This window comes from Hippichthys cyanospilos, chromosome 7, assembly GCF_059441005.1.
Source record: "Hippichthys cyanospilos isolate Australia breed blue-spotted pipefish chromosome 7, RoL_Hcya_1.0, whole genome shotgun sequence".
NCBI lineage: Eukaryota > Metazoa > Chordata > Actinopteri > Syngnathiformes > Syngnathidae > Hippichthys > Hippichthys cyanospilos.
The window spans coordinates 18,521,885-18,544,950 of NC_142375.1; the positions used below are offsets into that span (position 1 = coordinate 18,521,885).

The following is a 23,066-nucleotide window of genomic DNA, read 5'->3' on the forward strand; positions in this document are numbered from 1 at the left end:
TATATAATATGCAAACATTCAAATAACATCAAATCATCCCAAATCCCAGTTATACATTGAAACAATTGCAAATGCCATTATTCCGTTCCATGGTTACATTGAACTCTCACTTTCAGTGTACATGTCTTGGCCAGCAGGAGGCACCATAATGCAGCTATACAGAAGCATATGAAAACTATAAAGATAATTTGATTTAAAAAAAAAACACACATATTACTCATGCCCATACAATGGCACAAGTCCCTGGTAGTAGTGGCTAGCTGCTAACGGGAGTGTTGATGTGAGCAAGCGAGACATGAGGTGCATTCAAATGCACTCTGATATTTCTGACTCAAGTGGAATGTAATACTTTATTATTACATATTTTTTAACTTAATGATCTGCTGTACTACCCAATGCCTAACTTACTTAAAATAAGGGGTACAGGATTCCCCCACACACACCCGCATACAAACACACTTTAAAAAAATAGTTTTAGATTTGGTGAGATCATAACCTTCAACTTCAAGCTTCCCTTTTGAATTATGCACCATCTGTCAAACTGCCGTTTTCGGGTTAGGGTTCAAATCTAGCGAGCCGTGATTGGCCGTTACCTGAATCCTGAGCCACTGTGATGTCATTTTCAGTCGACAACAAGTGGCAAAAAGACCATCAACCGAGATGAATAAAAACAGGTGGATTTTGCAATTTAACTCCCATTCCACAAATCAGCATTAATCACAATTCTGTATTAAGATTAGTGGGGCTGCAGAAAATATTATTATTTGGATTTTTTTAGACTTGACTTCCCCTTTAAATAGAGGGTGGGTGCATGATGTTTAACGGAGAGAAAATGAGTCACACGTGCTATTTGACTTGCGATATTCTAAATATAGCATCGCGTTACCTGGCATTTGAGCCTTCACAAAGCAGAGGCATGTGGAGAGGGCTTAGTCCCCACACTGCTGCATGATTATGAAACGGGCGCAGTCATGTGATGTCTTCTCTCATCATCATCATGACAAGTTGCAAGTCTGACCTTCCTCCTCTTTCTCCTGCTCTTCCGCACACGCGCGCGCGCGCGCGCGCACACGAGTTAGTTTGCCATGCGGGGGGCTTGCAAGGAAGAGTGCACACATCGCGGCAGTGCACTTGAGGCTACACTAGGGGCGGAGTTTGACCTCCCAAGTCTCCAAACATCACTAATCCGCGTCGGACACTCTGGCCACAAACCATCACTGGCCTCGTTTATCACTCACACACTGAGGGTGGGGGGGAAGAGGAGGGGATGGGTGGGGGGGAATTTTAAGCGAAATTAAAGTGTCCCGGGCACCAAGCAGAGGGTTGAGGCTGCAGCCCTGCGTGTCGGAGGGATTGCCAATGGTGCACTATGACAGATAGCGCCGCACGTATCTGCAGTAGGCGCCCCTCGCGCTCCTAGCCCCGCCGTTGGATTCGCAGGATTTGGCGCAAAAAAAAAGAAAGGGAAAAGGAAAAATAACCTATTGGATTTCTTCACTGGCAACACATCTTGGAGGTCCCGCATTGGCATTTTGTTCAAGCGGTAAGTCTACACGCCTCTTGTTTTGCTACGAGGAGCTGCCATGCAAGTTGCGGCACGTTTGTTTGTTTTTTTTGTGTGTGTGTTTGTTTAACCATGCGGCTGCACGCGCCTGCAAAGCTGCGGTTTGTTTTGAATACATACATGGCGCGAGCCCTATGCATGTTAGTGTCAATGCAAATTTATCACGGGGAAGGCGAAGCAAGGCTGTTATGTCATACTTGTGTAGATATGATTGCCCCCCCCCCCCTCCTTTTCTTTTTTTATTAACGACATCACATGGTGTCACGGAGTGCATGGTACAAAAACATGTGGGGGGCACTGGCGCTCAAGGGTGACTTAGAATTATGGACGTATAAAAACACAGTGATTATTCATATAATAGAACACGAATGAGTCGATTACGCGTGTTAATTATATGGTCAACTTGCATGCCAAAGTTAAAATCGTGACGTACTTTTTTTCAGTATTTAGGGTTGGGTCCTCGTTTACATGATAAATAATTCTGTTTGAAATTATTTAAAGTTCTCGTTAGTTTTTAATGTACATTTATATTATATGTTTAGTATTGGTTTAGAGATGTATTTTCTTTGTGAATATTTTATTCATTCATTATGATTGCATTTATTCCACCACAGAGTGCTATAAGTCAAAAGTGTCATTGGGAATAGAATGGCTCTCTATTATTATTGATGGGAGCTCCCCTTCTTCATCCTATCAAAGTGATAATTCATTACGTCCATAAAAGATTAATGTTCCAGTGCAAAGCTTGTTGAAAATTTTAAAGGTGCTCTTCCTCACTGACTGACTGATTTTGGAAAAATGATCCATTTTACATTTTTCACCCTAATGCCGCCTGTTTGAATTTTAGTAATTCTTGCGGTTGTTGTTGTGTTTCACCGGACACTTCATTAGGTACACCAGAGAGGAAATTAAGACCTTTTCATTGCTGTAGTTGCTGATGGTAACCAAAATAAAAGAAATAAAGTAAATGAAATATTTTCTCCCACTTGAGTACTGCTTGAAAGTAGTTTGTTCAAATTAGCACGAGAAGAAAAATACCACTGACAGAACTTTCCCAACATAGTCTGCAAATATGGAATTTGTTATTAAAATACAATTTATTTTCCTAATTTACCTGGCTTTGGAATATCTGGCATTATTAAGAATAATATGAATTTTACTGTTTGATTTTTTTTTAATGTGTATACACGCCAACTCCCGCTGGCACAATTGACACAGGCTAATTGGATCAAATACAAGTGCTGTATCAACAATTCTGATGAATTCTCGAAACAGCCCTCAGAGTGATGCAGTGCAGTTGCACACCACTGCAAAGCTGCAAAGTACTTCAACAACAAAAGTCACTAACGTTCATTCTGGGATATGCACTCCAGTATTATTTTTTAGATTATTTTACAAGTGTAGATGAATTTTGAAAAAATAAAATCAGTTGTGTATATGGGAGCCTTTAGTTGGTGTATATGAGATTAAAAATTATTGATGTTTTAGAAGTTGTGAAAGTGTTTCAGTTGGTTTTCAGTTGTGCATGTGAGCAACAAATGAACTTTACATTTACTGTCTAAAACTGTAAACAAACTGAGGGTTACTCTTTTACATCTTGTCTTAACTCAATGGTGCAAATAATACTGTCCAACATGAATTTATATCCACTTCTATGATACATGCAGTGATGATGATAATAATAATCTTTCTAAGTGAATATACACCAACTAAAGGCTCCCAAATACACAACTGATTTTATTTTTTCTCATTCAGGTGCAAAACTGGCTTCAAAATGCCAAATGCCTTTCAAAGGTAATCCGACTGCTCTGGTTAGGGGGTATGGAAAACTTGAGCTCTGTTAGCTAGCAGATAATTTACGCTGGCAACAAGTACTGTTCACTAAATCATCAGCATAGTTAAGCCCTTTTTAGCCACCTGAATTGGCGATTGAACATGATTTCAGAACAATCTTGCGACTCAGCAACAGTCTGTGAGTCAAGTTAGCCATTGCCGCGACACGCTTCAGGGAACAACTTCAAAATAAAAGCGAGAATGGTATTGAGTATAGTATATTTTGTAGTATATATTGACGTTCTTAACACGTTTTGTGGCGTTTTACTGTCAGGCGGAGCATTAACAGGAAAACACATGTCAAACCATGTCAAACCTGCAGACCTGTGGATGCAGCAGACCAAACCAAAACCCAATAAAAACCCAGAAAAGAGAGGAACTGAAAACCCTAACCAAAAGACAAACAAAACAGCACAGAACATAACACTGTTCTTTGGCACTAGTTAGTACACTGGCTGCACCTACGTCCTCATCATCGAATGTACCAGTTAATTGCTTCGATTTTCAGACCCATCGCCTTCCGATGTGTAGAGGCGCATGTTTGAAGATGCCCTGTGGCTGAGGCTGAGAATGCGTTCAAGCAAGCGCTCGGCTGGAGCGTGGTGATGAGATGGATGGAGCCAAAGACCAACCAGCTCCCACATACCAGCATGTCCAACGGCAGCAAGTCCCCCTCGCAGCCGGGAGAAGGTAGAGGACATTTTGATTCACGTGGCATGTGTCCAATTCAGTCATTTGGATTAGTGATGTGATGTCATAAAAAAAACTGTCCAACATGAATTTATATCCACTTCTATGATACATGCAGTGATGATGATAATAATAATCCTTCTACGTGTAGCATGTGTGCTCATTTTGACAAAAATTCATCATTTGTTAAATTATTAAAAGCCATATTGGAGTTATTTAAGACAAAAAAATTATTTTGGTTTTTGATCAATCATGTCCTGAAGTTAATGAGGCAATAAAAAGATGCGCTGTTGATTCGGTATCAACTAATTTGTAGCCCAAAGAACGACATGATATAAACCATGGTGGTTCCATCCAACTCTAGATTAATAGTTAAAAAAAAATAAATCTTGATGTGATATAAAATGAGTAAAATAGCAGTTATATTTAAGGCATTGTTGATTCAGTCTCAAATCGTTCGGTCATGGGCATACATTATTTAGTTCCAAAGGATTATGTTTCTGGTTGTTTAAATATGTAAAATAATGTAAAACATAATTATTTATACAACATAAAATTTATTTCTCAGGGTCATCCTAAATTTGTAACAAAATATGATCCAATAATCGGCAAATGTTTAAGAATGGATTCAAGGAGCAATTGACGCTGCTCTTTTTTAGTCATTTTACACTTTCATGAGGCGATTGTTATTGTTATTACTGCTTTTGTTAATTAACCAATCTAAAGTGTTGAAGATAGCATAATCTTTTTTTTTAATGATACAATTAAGAATATACAATATGGGAGAAAAAAAAACCCAGAACATTTGAGGCCTGTTTCTGGCTTAAATTCTTAAGACTTTTTACTTGTTTTGTAAATTGCATGGCTGGCCGGGGTCATATATATCCCGGACTATATATAGCCCACGTGCTGTGGGTTGCTCACTTATGCTTACAACGGGCAGCAACCATAGACCGCAGAATATTAAATCATCCACAATTAAAACCCCGACTGTCTTTTAAGATTTCTTACCTTTTAGGAGCTTTCATTGAGGCCTGTTTGTTTTTTCAGCTGCAAGCTCTAACTCCATGGCATGGGTGAAGATGTTTAAGAAGCCTGGAGGTGGAGGCCTGAAAAAGTCCTACCAGCCTGGCAGCATGTTGTCTCTGGCTCTCACCAAAGGCCTCCTGAATGAGCCCGGGCAGAATAGCTGCTTCTTGAACAGCGCTGTTCAGGTGAACTCACATTTTTTTTGCTCCTTAGGCTAATTTTTAACACGCTACAAACTAGCTACTTCTCTGGCGTTAGCTTAGCAGTTTTCAAGCTAGCTAGTTTACTGGCCATAACTCAGCAAGTTCAGGAAATAGCAAGCTGTTCATTTTTTACCTTGTTTGGATCATGTGTTCATACATTTGACCACTGTACATAAGAAAAGCTTCTTTTTTTTTTTATTCACGTGTTCATTACTCAAATTGTCGGCTGGTGTCTGATTTTTAACTTTTTAAAAAGTCCCGCCTCCATCTAGAGCATTACTGTACAGTCATTGGTCACGTGTGTAGTTGCTACATTCAGTGATTGGTTGGTGTAACATGGCTGTCATTTAACATAGCCAATAATGACAAGTGGTCAATCCCTATTGTGAACTTGTTTTAGTATATTCGTGAAAAAAGAGCTGTTCAAAAACCGTATGTTTTAACTTTTGTTTTGTTTTTAGTTTATTTTAAAAACTCAATGTTTTACTCTTAAAATAAACACTAAGATTAATTACACTTTGCAATTCATGTCATACATTAAGTATTTAAGTGATGGGACATTTAGTATTGTTTTCATATAAAAGAGGGGTGTCCAAACTTTTTCATTTGTGGGCCGCATACAGAAAAGGGGAATGATGCAAGGGCCATTTTAGAATTCTTTGACTAATATATTAAACACACATCAATAAGTCAATGACGCAACTACATGTTGTTTGTATTTATTTTGATTGATTTTACACATTTTTGGAGGACCACACAGCCTTGTAACAACTACCCATGCACTGAACAGCAACCCAATCCCATCAGGCTCAGAATCAGAACAAAAGCAAATTGTAGTCAGCTAACCATTTTTGAAAGCTATCATCAATTGGATTCTGTCACAGAGTCTATTTTTTTGCTTCTAAAACCAAATTCTTTGTTCACCACGGTGATGTATAGAAATCGTTGCAAATATTTTCTGACTTGGTGGTGGGTTGATGAGGCATTATGGAGCTGTCGGCATAATAACACACTGTTGATCTATTTTACTGTGTTGATATTGTGTCATCAAATACTGACATCTGCTGGACTTTAAAAATTCCTGCAGGCAACCCATTTGACAAACTGAACTGACATTGATTTGATGACCTAGACTAAACAATAATATCATTCCATTGCATTTATCATGTATTATTCCATCTTTAAATAATGTAATATCTGAAATGTTCTCAAAATGGTTTAATTTCCCCTGGAGCTGCTCCATAATCCACATAAAAAATAAATAAATAAAAAAAAAACTATCAAATCACACAATATCTTTGGCATCTCCACCCTTGCCTCTCCCTTCCGTGTGATTTTTTTATTTGTGCTTGCCTCCGAGCAAAAAAAAAAGAAAAGAAAATACAACTAGTATTTTTTTGGTGAGCAAGATGAACGCTCCTTACAAAGAATCGAGTCCCATCGTTCACAGCGAAGAGCCGCTCAAAGGGCTCGGTTTGTTTGTGAACGGCACATCATGCTAGCTGAGCAACATGAAAAACCCAGTTCCCGAGTGATTGAATTTTGAAAGGGAAAGTGAAAGTATAATGTGATGCTTCCCAGGTGCTTTGGCAGCTGGACATTTTCAGGAGAAGTCTGAGGCACCTCTCAGGGCACTTTTGTCTGGGCGATTCCTGCATTTTCTGTGCATTGAAGGTTTGTCACAATGACTTTGCATTTTATGATGAAGGTTTTTGTGTGTATTTTAAATCAGGATTTTTTTTTTTCTTTTCAGAGCATATTCAGCCAGTTCCAGCAGAGTCGTGAGCGCGTGCTGCCCTCAGACAGCCTTCGCAATGCCCTCGCTGAAACCTTCAAAGACGAGCAACGCTTCCAACTCGGCCTCATGGACGACGCTGCCGAGTGCTTTGTATGTTGACGGCTTTGCTTCCTCTTCTAAATTCATATAGTCTGTCGTTTGGCAGGCAGCCAAAGAGCCCAGAAAATAACAGAAAGAACATCATACAGAATTCCTACTAGCATTATGAGATTATTCGACTGTAAGTCTATCAACTGCTGTATTTTCTGAACCAGAAGGCGCAGTCTCAATGAACTGGTTTATTTGGGGGAAATTTACATTATAAAGTGCACCAGGTTATATTGCACAAAGAAAAAAAAAAAACCCAACACGGAAAATGAGGTGCGCTGTCTGTGCAACTGTTTTCTCATTTGACTCAATTTGTCACCTAAGGAGAATATCCTGGAGCGCATTCATCTGCACATTGTCTCAGATACGGCCACTGACTCTTGCTCCTCCAAATCCTGCATCACCCATCAGAAGTTTGCCATGATGCTTTACGAGCAGGTACATATTCTATTCGCCATCCTCACCTGCCTGGAATGCTATTTCTGAACATGTGGATTCATTTTTTTCGCTGCAGTTTGTGTGTCGATGCTGTGGTGCGTCATCGGACCCCCATCCTTTCACAGAGTTGGTACACTATGTTTCAACCACTGCTCTATGGTGAGTCCTACAATTTCTTTTGTATTACGTTGAATGCAAAAAGGGAATTAGTGTAGGATTAGAATACTGTATATGAAGAACTCAATTTTCTTTTTCTTTTTTTTTGACACAAGAACCATTTTGTCAGAGCCGCTCACATGTATTTAACCCTTGTGCACACAATTTGCAAACTATACACATTGCATTTTTTTTCCTAATTTTGTAAATGCTTGTAAAGGCGTAATTAAAGTTATTTATGAATATTTTTCTTTCAACCACTCAAATTGTTCAGTGGCGTCAATTCTACCCATACACATGTTGGTTAAGTGTTTTTACACCCACAAAAAATTTGAAAAATAATATTGTCTGTTTTTGTAGTCTTTGAAGTGACGATGACACTTTAAGACATAGCCATTAACTGGTTTCTACCGCCACCTACTGTCTTGAGGTGAAACGCAAGACAACAAAGAATTTTCTGATTCAGTTTGACCGCATTCAACGGAATGTTGCAAAAATGCAGGAAAATCAATGTAATAAATACTATTAAGATGCATCTCAAAAATTTGAATTATAATGGTTTTATATGGTCCAAAATTTGGAAAATGATTATTTTCTGTACACAAAATCTCGTACGTTCAACTGCAATCACATAGAAATGTCAGAATCATTGCGTTTTGAAATGTAACATGTTTTAATCATCTGCTGGCAATTTCAGGTCCAAATTGTTTTTTGTTATATGATATTAAAAAATTTTTTCAATGAATTTCCATAATTTGTAAGATGATGACACAGGGGTTAAATCTTCTCATGATAACCATGGCAGGTCATGAGGGGAGAGGAGCTGCTGAATCCTGGTGCACCATGACGCACTACATTTCAGTTCATGGCAACGTTTAATTGGTTAATTGGTTTTAATTGGTTTGAATGAATAACAATTGATGGTACACCTTTATAATGCGCAAACATGTATCTATGCACAGTCAACAGGTGGACCGCACAATGGCGAGGACCGAGCGTCTCAGGTCGGACATGTTTGGAGAATTGTTACAGGCGGCAAACAACACCGGTGACCTGCGCAGCTGCCCCGTATGTCATGATCATTTTATTACCATTACTTTGCATTAAAAAAAAAAAAACCTCCACCTCTTTATTTATTTTTTTCTTTTAATCACATTTCACACCACGTTGAATGAGTGAACTTTTAAAGAGTACATGCTGTTCTCTGGGCACTTGAAGGAAGGAAGCCGTGCCAGACTGGTGTTAGGATATAAATAGCAAGAAGGGCTTAGCCTCTGTTTTCTCTCTCATCTGTATTTGTTGCCGCTGCTGTCGTCTGCCATGTTTTAGTGGAGAAAAGATCTTTTTTTTGTTTTTTTTCCAGAAATCGCTATTATTGTGCTATTATGAGTGATAGATTTAGGTTTTCTTGTCTCATGTTATGAAGTTAAAATTTGGTAGCTTTGGACTAACATGAGGAACATGAAGCTAGCTTGTTTAGGTAAGCTAGTATGATATAATGTCAAAGTTTAAACTCTCGGAAATCCATTATGAAGTCATTCCTGGAATTCTGTAGTGAATGTGATTCCATTCCAACAAACAACATGTAGCGGCAAATATTTTGATTGTGTTTAGTTTGATCCAAAATACAATCAGTTGTTATTGTGTTGGGTCAAAAAATAGCACACCATTTGTAGCAACAAGATTTCAAATGAATGATCTTCAAATGCCTTTGAAAGATGACTGACGAATGTGTAATTAAAGTCATGTCGCAAATGTGTAAAATCATTGATAATAGTCGCATGTCTGTGGCATTCTTGCTCATTAGCTAATGCTTAACAATGAGCATAATTGACCTCAATGCCTGAACTTCAATTTCAGTGTACATAAATTGTTCTTTTGTAAACAAAAACAATGCACATTCATCAACAGGTAAAATCTGATTAGACCAATTACAGTGGCTCATTTGTGTGGCAACGATAGATAATAGGACACGCTTCTTCAGTTGTTTGTCGGAAGTTGGAAAAAACAATTACCGATCTGGGTCAGTGGTTCTCAACCTTTTGGGAGTGATGTATATGCGAAATATGTTTACAGCCAAGTACCCTATAACCAGTGCAAAGTATCTTTGGGTTAAAAAAAAAAAGGACTTAAAAACTGCCACATTAAAATTTAGACCCTTTGAAACTTCATTTGAATTGAGTAGAGATCTGTTCACAAAAATCAAAAGTAAATCATTAATTTAATTATTGATAAATATTTGTCCAAAAAAAAACAAAACAACATAAAGTGTCAGACCTGTTCTCACAAATGATAATAAGTAAATATTTGTCCACAGAAAAATATTAAAAATAAAGCATCAAGTTTTGGGAACACAAAAATAAATCATGAACCTGACAGGTAACGAGCGGTGGTGAGTTGGGTCGAACCATCCAAGTTAAGGGGAGAATGTGGGTTTTTAAAATGACGAAATTGAATAACCTACTGAACATAACATTTATTTTATGAACTCATATTTTCCTGAAACATTAAATTAAATCAATTCTTATTTTTAAAGGATTCTTGCATGTTTGTTTGTTTTATTGAAAATCTCAAGTATCCCCTGGAGTTCCTTCAAGAGTTTTAGGATTTTAAAATTCCTCTCATGCTAGCGTGACAATCTTTTTCAGCGAGACTGCGGTCAAAGCATCAAGATCCGCCGGGTGCTCATGAACTGCCCGGAGATCGTCACCATCGGATTCGTTTGGGATGCGGAGCAGTCCGATCTGACCGATGATGTCATCCGCTCTCTCGGCCCGCGCTTGAACTTGTGTGGAGTAAGTTATTATAAAACCGGCGAACCTGATCTGATTAAAGAAGGTTAAGCTTTTTGATACACAGAAATAGATGCTGGAGCTTAGCATAACTAGCTTACAAATGTCTTTGATGTAGATGCAAAACTTAATTTGTAATCACATTTGACATTCGGGATTGGCTCAAAATGAGCTCATGTAAATATGTCGTCTTCGTTTAGCTTTTCAACCGCGTCACTGATGAAAACGCCAAACGGAGCGAGCTCCACCTGGTGGGAATGATTTGTTTCTCCAGCAAACACTATTCGGCCTTCGCCTATCACACCAAATCTTCGAAATGGATGTTTTTTGACGACGCCACTGTAAAAGAGGTGAGGGCCTCCGCTGTGTTTTTCAGCTACCCATCATCACTGAGTGAGTTAATTGCTCTTAAAGCCAAGTGCTCTTATTCCCAGATTGGCTCTAAATGGAAAGACGTGGCTTCTAAATGCGTCAGGGGACATTTTCAACCACTTCTTCTGTTTTATACTAATCCTGAGGGGACGCCAGTGTCAAACGAGGATGCGCCAAGGCAGACTACCATGTGTCCTCGATACAAAGGTCAAGTCAACGGCGAGGCCGCAGGTAAGGATGCTTTAGAAACGTCTGTGTGGGGCTGTGTCAAAACATTTGTTTTTCTCAAGTGTATTGATGAAACGGTCTTGTGTAAAAAATTCCACAAATCTTTACCTATTTTCCAATGCAGCAATGCATTAACTGAATCATAATTCAGTCCTTTTGTGCACTTTTCATTTGAAACAATGTTACGTGTGAATAAAGGGAAGGATTTTTTTTAAAATAATTTTGATTCAATTTTTCGATAAAATAATCAACAAATTGTTCAATTATTAACTCATTCAATCCCAAAGGTGTACTTAGGATTTAGTTACATTTTATTTTCAAAATAATTAGGGTAAAGAAAGAGCTGAAAATAGCTGAATGAGTTTAAAAAAAATAATGAGTCACAACCCTAAAGTAGATTGTAGATCTATGTAATAGATTAAAAGCGTAATTTCTTAACAAAAGTATTCAAGTAAATGTATAAAGTATGTTGCATTAGAACTACTCTTATCCAAAATGTAACTTGAAGGGGGGTCTAAAATTTACTTTACTGCCTTTACTAACTACTTTACAAACCAATTACTTACAATAATTTCTTAATTAACTAAAGTTATCACTTTAGTATTTAGTACCTAAAGTAATCGCTTATATTAGTTCCTAATTCGTTTAGTACCAGTCATTTTAGACACTTCTTTAGACAAACAAACAAATAAATAAATGTAACTATCCATCCATTATCTGTAGTTGCTTATCCTCACTAGGGTTGCTGGCTTGCTGGTGCCTATCCCAGCAGTCTTTGGGGAGCAGGTGGGGGGGAACGCTGAACTGGTTGCCAGTCAATCGCAGGGCACAGTGACAAAACATTCCAGCACCAAATTACACCTAAATAACTAAAAAAGGATCTAGGATTAAATGTCTAACTTTTTAATTGATTTAAAAATGTCTTTGGAATTAATTTAATTTCATTAACCTCTGTAATGTCTGGTGAAGTCCTCATGTCATGGATCTCACTTTTTCTTCACTCCTCATTGTCGGGCAAGTGTAAAAATGAGTTTATTGTCCTCTATGGTCATGGTTGTCCACAACTCAACAGCGCTTGCTAAAACTGCTCCTTAAAAAAATCAAATATAACGACAAAGAAAGCTAAGCTAAACGGGGATAATCCTTTGATGCATGATGATAAAATAACAGATACGGAACAATTCAATGAATTTGAGAGTTTTAGATGTCCTTTTAATGAATTAAAGCCAAATCATAATTTGAAAGCATCACTCAAATCGTCACTATAAGAAAATTCTGATGGGACCTTACAAATGGGAGTTGTGGCTGCGCTCAGGATTTGGGTTAATGTGTGTGTGTGCCGGTTTGAACTTGACATGAGGATGATGCCTCTGTTGCACGCAGATTACCACCCACGCCTTCCTGCCTAATCCCTGCTCCTGTGGCCCTGCAGCGTACTACTCATGCGCTCTCACTCCTCTTTGCCCGCTGCATGGACATTTCACATGTTTGGCCACGCTTTATTTCGCAGCTCGTTTGTTTTGACGATGGAATCTCGCCAGTTCCCATGGATTGTTTTGCTTTAGTGCGGCGCCCGGGCGCTTCCATTGGCATGGGACTTGAATCCTGTTTTAGGGAGACTATGTGTAAGTCGTAGGCTCTTTTAATTTATAATTATTATGAAAAAAAACATATAATGATGCTCAGTTTTACATTTAAAGTTTAAGATGGGTATTGATTTGACATGGATGTACAATAGTAACCTGGTATAGTTTAGTTTGCATCATACAGTGGGTGAAAAGAGTAAAATATTAGCTCTTGAAGTATTCACAGTTTATGTAATTGTTGTTCATGCTGCACAGGGGAGACCAAAAAAAAAAAAAACCACCACAGGCACATTGGTGAACGTGGCAGTACATTTAACAGAGTTAATGATGCTCTTGCATTTTTCGCTTTGCTAATGAGGCTCCTGCATTATGCAATCATTCCACACAGCACGAAGGAAGGAGGTGAGTGTTGTATTGTGTGCTGCTCTCATTTAGAGATAAATCATAATGGAAGATTAGGTTTTAGGCTCACTTTGTGGCTCACTTGATCTCTTTCCGCGTGCACCAGATGCACACCCGCTTTATGCAGTAAAAGCAGTTTGGGCATCAAAGAAAGGTGTATTGCATGGTTCACAATGGGTACCGTAAACAAATTTTTAAAACGGCATATACTTGTTTTATGTTTATTTATTTGACTGGCAATACAAAACTTGGAAACTTGTTTTGACACAAAAGAAGGCTGGGGCTTCAGTTACTCGCTTTTTTCATCATTTGACTGTTCTGTACGTTCTGTGACTGCAAAAACACTTAATAGAGCGGTTTTTCTCAAAAAGCAGAGCGGGCCCCCTAGCGGGGGCGCGAGGAATTGCCAGGGGCGGCGCGGATGACCCCAGGGAAAAGGCTTTGCTTTTGTAGTCAAGTGTGGTTACAACTAAGGATTGGCATCTTTTTTTTTTCAGGCACTTTGATGCGCTTGTTCATTTTTGTCTGTTTTAGACTAACCCGTAGCCTGTATAAAAAGTAGTGAAGAGTTGCTGAAAGTTTTTGCTAAGTACCGTTTTAGCTATACTATACTATACTTTTTTTTTTTTTTTTTTTTTAGAAATTATAATCTTATTTATATCTGATGAGACGATTTGGGGGAGCAGAAATTTTTCTCTTTCTTAGGGAGGCCTTTGCAAAAAAAATAAAATAAAATTGAGAAGCTCTGGTGTAGGGTAACAAGGGTCAAAGTAATGAATCACAATGTCATTAATCCTCCAGTCATGTTGTGCATCAAACTGATACATTTAAAAGCACTAGACTTCTGCTATGTATAATATATCTTTTTTTTTTAAATTTCAGCAACTTTTGATGATAAATTTACTAATCCCAGGTCAAAATGACCCAAGAATGTTATTAATAGATTTGTTAGGTAGCAGGATTACACATGAAATGAAATGTTTGAGACCAATGATGTTATTAATATTCCAGAGAAACATGCATGATACACAGGTATGAATTAAGTACTGCCTTTGGTACTTTGTGAGTGGGTTTCCAATGAAAAATCTGATTTTTTTTTTACACTTTTGGATGACTACACACACATCTGGGACATATTGATGCGTTGACATTTTTCCTGTTATTAAGAAATTAACATAAATCACTGGTTAAAACAAAACATTGGATTTAGGGTTATCCAAGGGTTGGATTTGGGTTACCAAACCCAGGTCAAGGTGACCCAAGGGCATCATTGCTGTTCCTTGAAAAACAAACATTACACCAAGGTTAAGTGAACTGTTTCCCGACTACTCATAGGGCTTTTTTTCTTTCTTTCAGTGAAAAATCCCCTCGGCAGTCCAAACAGATTCCAGGAAGCTTTTATGGAGAATTTTCAGAGAGTTGGCGAAACAACCAAAAAGGACAGAGGGCATGCAAGAATAGACGCCTCCCAACCCAAAGGTACAGCATGTTCTCTTTGGTATGATGAGACCGTTAAAGTGGATTTATAATGGAAAAATTACATTCGAACTTTGTGTCATTCCCGATTTTCAGCACGTAACCCTACTTATGTTTTACTTATGATAAACCCAGAAGCTAAAAATAAGACAAGAAGACACACAATTGTCACAAATGATAATTCAAGGCCTCCTTGAGTGAAAATATAATCGATGCATTCACTGTCCTTGGGTTTCTTTTCTTTGAAGGTGAAATGCAGTGCGATATTTTCTGCAATCTGTAATTCAAAGGCATTTCACAACAAAGGGAAGGCATTTACAATAGACTCTAGGGAGCTGAAATTTCACCCAGATAGTGACGACAAGAAACATGGCACAACCACTTGGTTATCACATTACTAAATGTGAAAATAAGTGACAAAATGGTCCAAATTTTGCACAAGGCTTAAATATCTTTTTTTATCTATTTTTTTCTTCAATGTTGACCCACTGGTATTTATAGAGCGTTAAATAATAAATGTATACAATTTATAAAATAAAGCCATGGTTATGCGATCCTTACCACGCTCATAGCCGAGAGGTGTTCAAATAAAAGCAGTGAAAGTTCAGAGTGGTAAAACAAAAAGTGTTATGTTCTACTGGTATTTGTTGCCTGTGGCTTGTTATCGGCTTATTGTCTGTTCTTTTCCGTTTTGGACTTTTGTTATTTATTTATTGTCTTTTCGACTTGTGTGCTTTTGTTGTGTTTAAGTTCATGTTTCTTGTTAGTTTTGATTGCGCCTGTTTGTCCGTGTTAACCACCTGCTTTCCTTGTGTTGGCCAATCAGCTCCCTGTTCCTATTGTGTCTTGCCCAGGTGTTCCATGAAGCGTCAACAGTTTTATTTACATTCCTGCTTTTTTTTTTTTTTCCGGTTCGGATCATTGTTGATATTGCGTCAGTGTTCCAGTCAGTTCCTTGTTGTCTTCCCTCCGAGTTTTTGTTGGTCACCTTGATTTTAATTTTTAAAGCACACCCTGCATCCCTGATTTCCTCATTCTGGGTTAGCAACCTCTCCAAGCATGTTCCCACGAGACAAAAAAAAAAAAAAAACTTGTGACAGAAATTTGGGATGTAACAAATTGCTGTAGTAAAATTAATGTCTTGGAATTAAATTACTTTACAGCCCCAAGTAAATGCTGCGATCAGATCAACATAAGGTGTACTGGGGACTGTGGGAAATTGCTGTACTGTACAATTCTTTACAAAATGTCCCTCATAACCAAAAATTAGGGACCAGAAATGTTGCCTTTGTTTTGTAGACACGCCCCACACAAGATCCTCGTCTCCTCCTGAGAATGGACCGAGGGAGCAAAAATGTAAAAGCTATCCCCGTAACGAGAAATCAGCGAGCCATTCGGGCAGACCATCTCAGGAAGCGCGCGGGCAGTTCCGACCCACGCAAGCCAGCGGGCACAGCAGGAAGAGCCATCTATCGCCCGGTCGCTCTGATCAGGACGGCTCCGGGGACCAGTGGGAAAACGGCGGGAGCGGAGGAAGCCGGAATAAATGCAAGTCGACGTGGAGGCCCGTTCGCGAGGTGCTGAACGTGGACACTGTACTCAACGAGCTGGAGCAGCGTCGTCAACAGCAGCACGACAGCCCTCGACGGGCCAAGGCGGAACGGACGCACGGCGAACAAAGTCGTGAGCGGGCCCGGGAGGACCGCAAGCAGAAGTGTTTGATGACCATTTACGAGGACGAGCAGCGTCACGAGACGGAGAGCCACAGCTCCGTGGAGTCGGACGGCAGGGCCACGCAGCAGAGGGGCGGCAGGCTGACCGGGGGCCCCAAGACCCTACTGCGAAGCGATACCTGGACAATCCAAAGAACCGAGTCGGGATACGAGAGCAGCGACCGGCTCAGCAGCGGATCCACCAATCCGGACTCGCCGGGCGTCGACGGCTTCGCCGCCAAAGAGCAGAGGTCCGCGACGGAAACCCAGTTCCAAAGGTAAGACCTTTACTGTGATCCATTTGGTTTTAATCTTCATTGTAAGTGTTTGTACCCTGCCAGAAATGGATTCAAAACATTTTTTTCTAAATTCCTATGCTATATACTTTAGTGTTTCTGGTAGCCTGCCTAAAAGCTTTTATGACATACTTTTTCTCTTGGTTGGATTCACTGTTGTGTGTCTACCCTTCCCTGGTTTATTAAGATTCATTGCATGGAGAATAGTTTTATTTTTATATCGCGGTAAAATCTTGTTTTTAGAACAGTAATTGATCTCAGCATGGGCCAAAAATAGCATCGCTTTCTTCACTTTTGATGACAATTTCAATGTCAGGGCTAAAATGAGTCCTTCTGCAATTGAGTACCTGTCCATTTTTTCTTGCCACGGATACCGGCTTCTAATTTTATGCGTCAAAAAACCTATGTCAAGCCAATGGCTAAATGGTAATACTATGTATGCATGGCAGTATAACAATGGCAGGAACACAGTAAGAAGGCCAACTTCAAATTGAACTTTAGTCTACCAAATAATATACGAACAGCAAGGCTTAATGCTCAATTCCAATTTTTTGTGACATGTAATTTTGGGGGGAAGCTCCATGGTGCAGTGAATAGCATGTCCGCCTTATAGTAAAAGGAACCGAGTTTAAATCCAAATCCTGTGTGGAGTTTGCATGTTCTCCCCGAGCCCGCGTGGGTTCTCTCCGAGCACTCCGGCTTCCTCCTACACGCCAAAAAAACATTCATGGCAGGTGAATTGGACAGACAAAATTGTCCTTACGTGTGATTGGGTATGTGAATGTGTGTACCCTGTGATTGGCTGGTATCAATTCAGTGTGTCCCCCGCCTACTGCCCAAAGCCACCTGCGATAGGCACCAGCAAGCTTATGACCCTTGTGAGGATAAGCGGCTCTGGAAAATGGATGGATGTAATTTTTTGTGAGGTTGTCGGCATGTCCAAAAAAATGCCACCTGTATGTGACCTGTGTGTAAATGATAAACAGCTCAAAACTGTCCTGCATGTGCATTGAGGGCACAGCGACGTCACACACAGCGGGCATGCGGGTGAGGTTTTTGGCCATGGCATTTTTTGGAGCAGGGGCAAAAACGTCTTCCTCGCTCACTCCGAGTTAGAGAAAGCGTGAGAAACATATACAGTTCAGGATTGTGGCTTGTTGGTTACATGTTGGTTGGATGTATGATTTCCCCTTTTCATCCAAATACTCGGTTTAGTTTTTTTGTCGGTTGTCTGATTACTGAGTTTGAAACCGGATTTTTTTTAATCACATTTTAGACTGCATTATTAATACACAAATGAAGTATGCTCGGGATGCAAGTAAGATTTTTAGAGGGTTTCTGCAGATAGCAGCTGATGGCAATAATTAGTCAACATGTCCATTGCATGTGCTCATGAAAGGATCTTGCATTGTTTACATTTGCTATCTCAAGGCCTTGATAGCATGTTGAAATGAATTCTAATTTGTGCTTTTATATTTCCAGCCAGCTTCACCCAAAGGCAGGCGATGCAAAATCCAGCGTAACGTCCTCACCGTCACACAATGGTTTGTTCCAAGTTTTTATTTTAAGGCCTCGTCAGTGTTTCCTGGCACCATAAAACTCTTTAGTGCCCATAAAGCGAAAATAGGTGCGCATGTTCGGTCAACAGTATTTGAGTCTTGTAGTCAGGGGGATTTTGAAGTTGATAATCTGCAGATGAACTAAAGTGGTGAGGTGATATCTTGCACTTCCAATGACAGTCAGTGTGCGTAAATGTAAATGCATCAAATGCCAGAGGTTGGCATCTCATCATGGACTGTCTTTCTCTAACCTCCTCACCCGGCATCCTTTAATCTGATGATAATCCCACAGAGCTCATACAGAAAGCACAGCTGGACACGGCCGCTGGCACCGTCACAAAGATCTTTCCCGTTGCTGCGCGGTGACGCCGAGCAATAGCTTTTATCTTGGCAAGGCCCTCTGCAGGGCAACAGCCAGGCGGGAAAAAAAAAAATAACACATCTATTTTTAAAAAGGGCTGGAATTCACCATCTTGCAGGCCTAGTGCTTACTCTCACATCCAGCTGTGTGCAGTGTACTGAGATTAACACCCAGTTGATGCTGCCACCTTGTGTCAGTCTTCATCTGTATTAGGATTGAGCACATTATCTATCTACCTTGTAATAATGTGTACTAGATACATATTAGTGTAGTCATTTTTTTAACTAATCACAAAATTTCGCATAATCACGTTTAATGGCATTTTTCAACACATATTTTTAACAGATGTTTACTTTAACACAACAGAATTAACATGAAAACCTCGGATGAAAAAGGTTTCAAAGAAAAATTGTAATAGCTTACGTTGATATGATTAATAGGATATTTTCCCTGTAAAATAGAACTGTGGAAGGGAACTGCCAAATCAGACGTAGGCATATTTGTCTGACGTAGGAAATTTTTGTTCTTAGTCTTTTCATAAAACTTTACCAGGGTTTTCTCTTCCTATATATATATATATATATATATATATATATATATATATATATATATATAAATAAATGTTCCCTTCTCTATTGCAGGTAAACATCAGGCAAACCCTCAGGGAAAGAACCATGACCAGGTTTCACATTCACATCTTAAGTGCAGTCCAGGTTCAAGGTATTTCTTCAGTAAATTACAGTTTCGTAAACTGTGTCTGTGTAGATTGTTTATCATCCAAGTCATCCACAAAGACAGATCTTGTTGAAACTATTGCGTAATCCAAAATCCTTTTGTATATTTATACCTTTTTGTATTTTGAATTCATATACAAGGGGTAAGCAAACAAAGTGTATCCCCTTCCACGCGGGTGTCTTAGCGGATTCTCACGGCATTCTCTCTTAATTGGTGCAATGATGTCATTGTTTGTGACTGTGGTGCAGACGCAAATGCAAGTACACGGCCAGTACTTGCAGAAAGACTTGCGAGCGAGAGTGCGCGGCCGGAGATAACAGGCAGAGCGAGCAGCAGGAGCTGACAAGCGGTCGAGGCCACGCGGGGGAGTGCGCGGCCTCCAGGCACGTCACCAAGACCAGCAGCTCCGAGTGGAACAGCTCGGATGACCTCGCCCTCTCCGAGCCCGAGGACAGAGACTCGTACCGCTCCAGCGACGCGGCCGCCTCCGACCCGCAGTGTCCTCACGTCCCCCCGGCGTACCGCCACCCTCCCGGCAACGCGGACCCGCAGCGCCAGCTGGGCCCGCCGGCTTCGGCCTCGCCTCACCTCCGACCCGGTCAGCGGCTCCCCCCTCATCAGGGCGAAACCAGCGACGCCGTGTTCCGTCCCAGGACGCTTCAAGAACCCTTCCAGTCCAGCCCTCGCCACAGGAAGCCCGACATCTCCGGCCTGCGGACCTTCTCGGACGCGAGTTCGAAATCGGGCTCGGACCCGGAGAGGAGCACGCCGTCGTCGTGCGAGAGCGACGACAGACTGGCGGCGGGATGCCGAGCGGAGCAGGCGCCCCCTACTCAGGAGGTTTCTCTCACCACGTACTTCAACGTGGACAACTGCATGACGGAAACGTACCGCCTCAAGTACCACAACCAGAGGCCTCTGCTGCTCTCGCCCGCTGTGCCGCGGCCCGCCGGCCCCTCTGAGCGCAGGGACGCGCCGCACGCGGTCTCTACTGACATGCAAGACGTGTCAAAAGCCAAACCTGAACCAAGTAAGTTGTCTCTCACAGTGGTACCGCAAATTCACTCGTATACCATCATCTGTTTTGTGATTTTGGATGTCTGGTTTTACATTCAAATGCTCTTCAAAAAAAAAAAAATCCCACAATTCAATTCACTCTATCCAGCGAATCCAATTCAAACCTCAAATTTACTTTTAAAGGGCCCCTATCATCATTTATTACCGTGCTATAAGGCGCACCTAAAAGCCCTCAGTTTGTTGTCCGTGCCCCTTATAATCTAGTGCGCCATATACGGTGCATAAAACGAGAGTTTTTGTTTTTGGGGGGACGAAAAAATAAAATGACTTAATCGCCATGCAAAGTCTTCAATTTTTACTTCTGCATTTCAGTTCTAAATGTATTTTTTACGATTGAAATTTTTACAACACCCTGTTGTATGAAATGTTGATATGCTTTATGTATGCTAAGGGATACTAGTTCATTTTCAGCAGTAAAATGTTTTTTTTTTGTCTATAATTAATTTGATCAATAAATTAGTTTGAATGTACAATTAACTAGTTCAATCCCAAAGACGATATTTTCTTTGAGTCCAGACTTGCAAGCCCATATTTATATTGTTTTCCAGGGTTTGGCCAAAGTAGGGTCATAAAAGTAATTAATGTGTGATCAAGATAAAAATGACATTAATGAATGACTTTAGTACTTAATTACTTTGGTACTATAAAAAAATGACTTTAGTAATAGATTGACATAAGGTAAGGCAAGGTAATTCATTACATAAATCATTGATTGCTTTATTAGTATTTATTTACCCATTTTTATTAGTACCAGACATTTTTAGACACTCCTTTAAAACACTTGGAAAAAAAGGGATTAAATGTCTAGACTTAAAAAAAAAGTAAAAACACATCTTTTAATACTTTTAAAACTACTTTTTCCATTTGCCGTCAGCTCCTAATGCTAATTGTGATGCTAACGGTTGCTAAGCATAGCAATTAGCGTTGCTAGCCATTAGCAATCGCAACTAGCATTACCGTGTTTTCAGTTGACAGCAAATGGAAAAAGTGCTAACGGTTAGCATTGCTAACTCGATCATTCGTTTGAATAATCAATCCAGTAATCAATCTTTAAAAGATTTGATAGTGTGATACACAGGAAGCCTTACCGACAATGATTGTTTAAACTCAAAATTTAATGGAACACCAAATCATATGACATTTAGTGCTTTGTAACTACAAGGTATCACTGCAGTTCTAAAATAATTGTGTATGTTTACGTGCTTCTATTCATTATTTTTCCAATACAGGCAATACAAGCAATAAGCCCACTGCGAAATGGAACCCAGTGACAGCCAAAGGCCTGGATGAACGAGGCTTTTTATAAGTCAAGTTTTTTTTTTTCTTTTCTTTTTTCGTTTACATGCATTATCTGTGCGGTCATACGAGATTGAAAATGAATGCCAAAGAGTTTACAAAGGTGGAAATACACTATGTGGACAAAAGTGTCGGCGCACGATGTTGTTTCACCAGTAGGGGGGGGAAAGTGTTATATGGCGCCAATGTTGTTCATCTCAAATGTTATTGATGGCAAATTCACAGGCGTGATTATCTTTTATCTCTGATAAATTAGCAGTAAGCACATTTTTTTCCTCCTTGTGTGCAGGAACTCAAATTTAAAACTGACTGAGATTTTAAAAAGCAATTATTTCCATATCCCATTTAAGATAAATCACGAAAAGAACAACAACTCCTGATTGCTTCATTAATCAATCGTGAGTGTGTCCCAATAATTTTGTCCATACAAGCGTGACGCTTCCATACCGAGAGTTCACTTATGCAAGCTCGCCACTTGTAAGTCAAGCCTCGTTAAAATATGAAAGATGTTGTTTATTGTTTTATGCATTATTAACGCTCTCTTTCGCACACATGCACTTGTCTTCCACTTTACCTTTCACCAACATCTGGACAGTCTTTTAAGAAATCCTACTAATATATATATATATATATATATATATATATATATATATATATATATATATATATATATATATATATATATATATATATATATATATATATATATTAGGACTTTTTGTACAATTGTCTTGACACAGCAGTATGATGTCATATGTTTCCCACTGACGAGGCTTACATCATCAGTGCTAAAGGCAGTTGTCTTGCAATGTGAGTGAATACTACACTATTATGGCCCCCCACATGATAAACCTTATCAAAGATTTGGAGTAAAATGACAAAGTCTACACTATGAGTTTTATATGACGTTGCCTTTATACACTATAAGTTTGAAAGGATATTCAAAAATATTCAAAATAATTTGTTGAATGGCTTGTGCTCTAAAATGGGACTACAAAAAATGTCAGGAAAGCCTACTAGAACCATAACCATAAATTTAACCATAACTATCGGCAATTTTTTTTTTGTGTGAAATGAACGCAATACATTATTTTTTCAATTGCTAACAACGGATTTCTATTTGAAAGCGATGATAGTTCAACTTTCCTTCAAGATATTAACGTTATCGCTCTCCTTCTTTTTGATAATTTCTTCAAACTCGGCAAGCCGGATTAAAATGTTTAACTGACCGCATATGGCCCGTAGTTTGCCCATAATTGTTGTAGGCTCTTCTCCTGTTGCTTCACTTGGCCTTTCCCTTCACAAACAAATATTCTTTCGCTGCTCTGCGGGTGAAATTTTGGCTCTCAAGTGAGCGCAAAGAACCGAAGATAATC

General features: G+C 39.5%; 1 protein-coding gene across 1 annotated transcript; it reads left to right on the forward strand.

Annotated features, from left to right (window-relative positions):
- The first annotated feature begins 1,321 nt into the window (after nucleotides 1-1,321).
- usp53b (ubiquitin specific peptidase 53b) lies at nucleotides 1,322-22,264 on the forward strand. Its single transcript, XM_088419495.1, has 17 exons — nucleotides 1,322-1,543; nucleotides 3,906-4,087; nucleotides 5,138-5,301; nucleotides 6,901-6,993; nucleotides 7,073-7,207; nucleotides 7,529-7,642; nucleotides 7,719-7,801; nucleotides 8,761-8,866; nucleotides 10,447-10,593; nucleotides 10,791-10,940; nucleotides 11,025-11,193; nucleotides 14,535-14,657; nucleotides 15,954-16,644; nucleotides 18,145-18,206; nucleotides 19,224-19,302; nucleotides 19,566-20,347; nucleotides 21,624-22,264. Exons 2-17 carry the CDS (start codon nucleotides 4,003-4,005, stop codon nucleotides 21,698-21,700), a joined length of 3,060 nt encoding a protein of 1,019 aa, XP_088275621.1. The 5' UTR covers nucleotides 1,322-1,543; nucleotides 3,906-4,002; the 3' UTR covers nucleotides 21,701-22,264.
- Nucleotides 22,265-23,066: the final 802 nt, after the last annotated feature.

What these genes read in the sequence shown, in the direction of transcription:
- usp53b (XM_088419495.1), top strand. Translation starts at nt 4,003, where the DNA reads ATGAGATGGATGGAGCCAAAGACCAACCAGCTCCCACATACCAGCATG. An exon ending in TCTTGAACAGCGCTGTTCAG is followed by an intron (nt 5,302 to 6,900) that starts GTGAACTCACAT and finishes GATGCTTCCCAG; the next exon opens with GTGCTTTGGCAGCTGGACAT. An exon ending in AAAAGCCAAACCTGAACCAA is followed by an intron (nt 20,348 to 21,623) that starts GTAAGTTGTCTC and finishes TTTCCAATACAG; the next exon opens with GCAATACAAGCAATAAGCCC.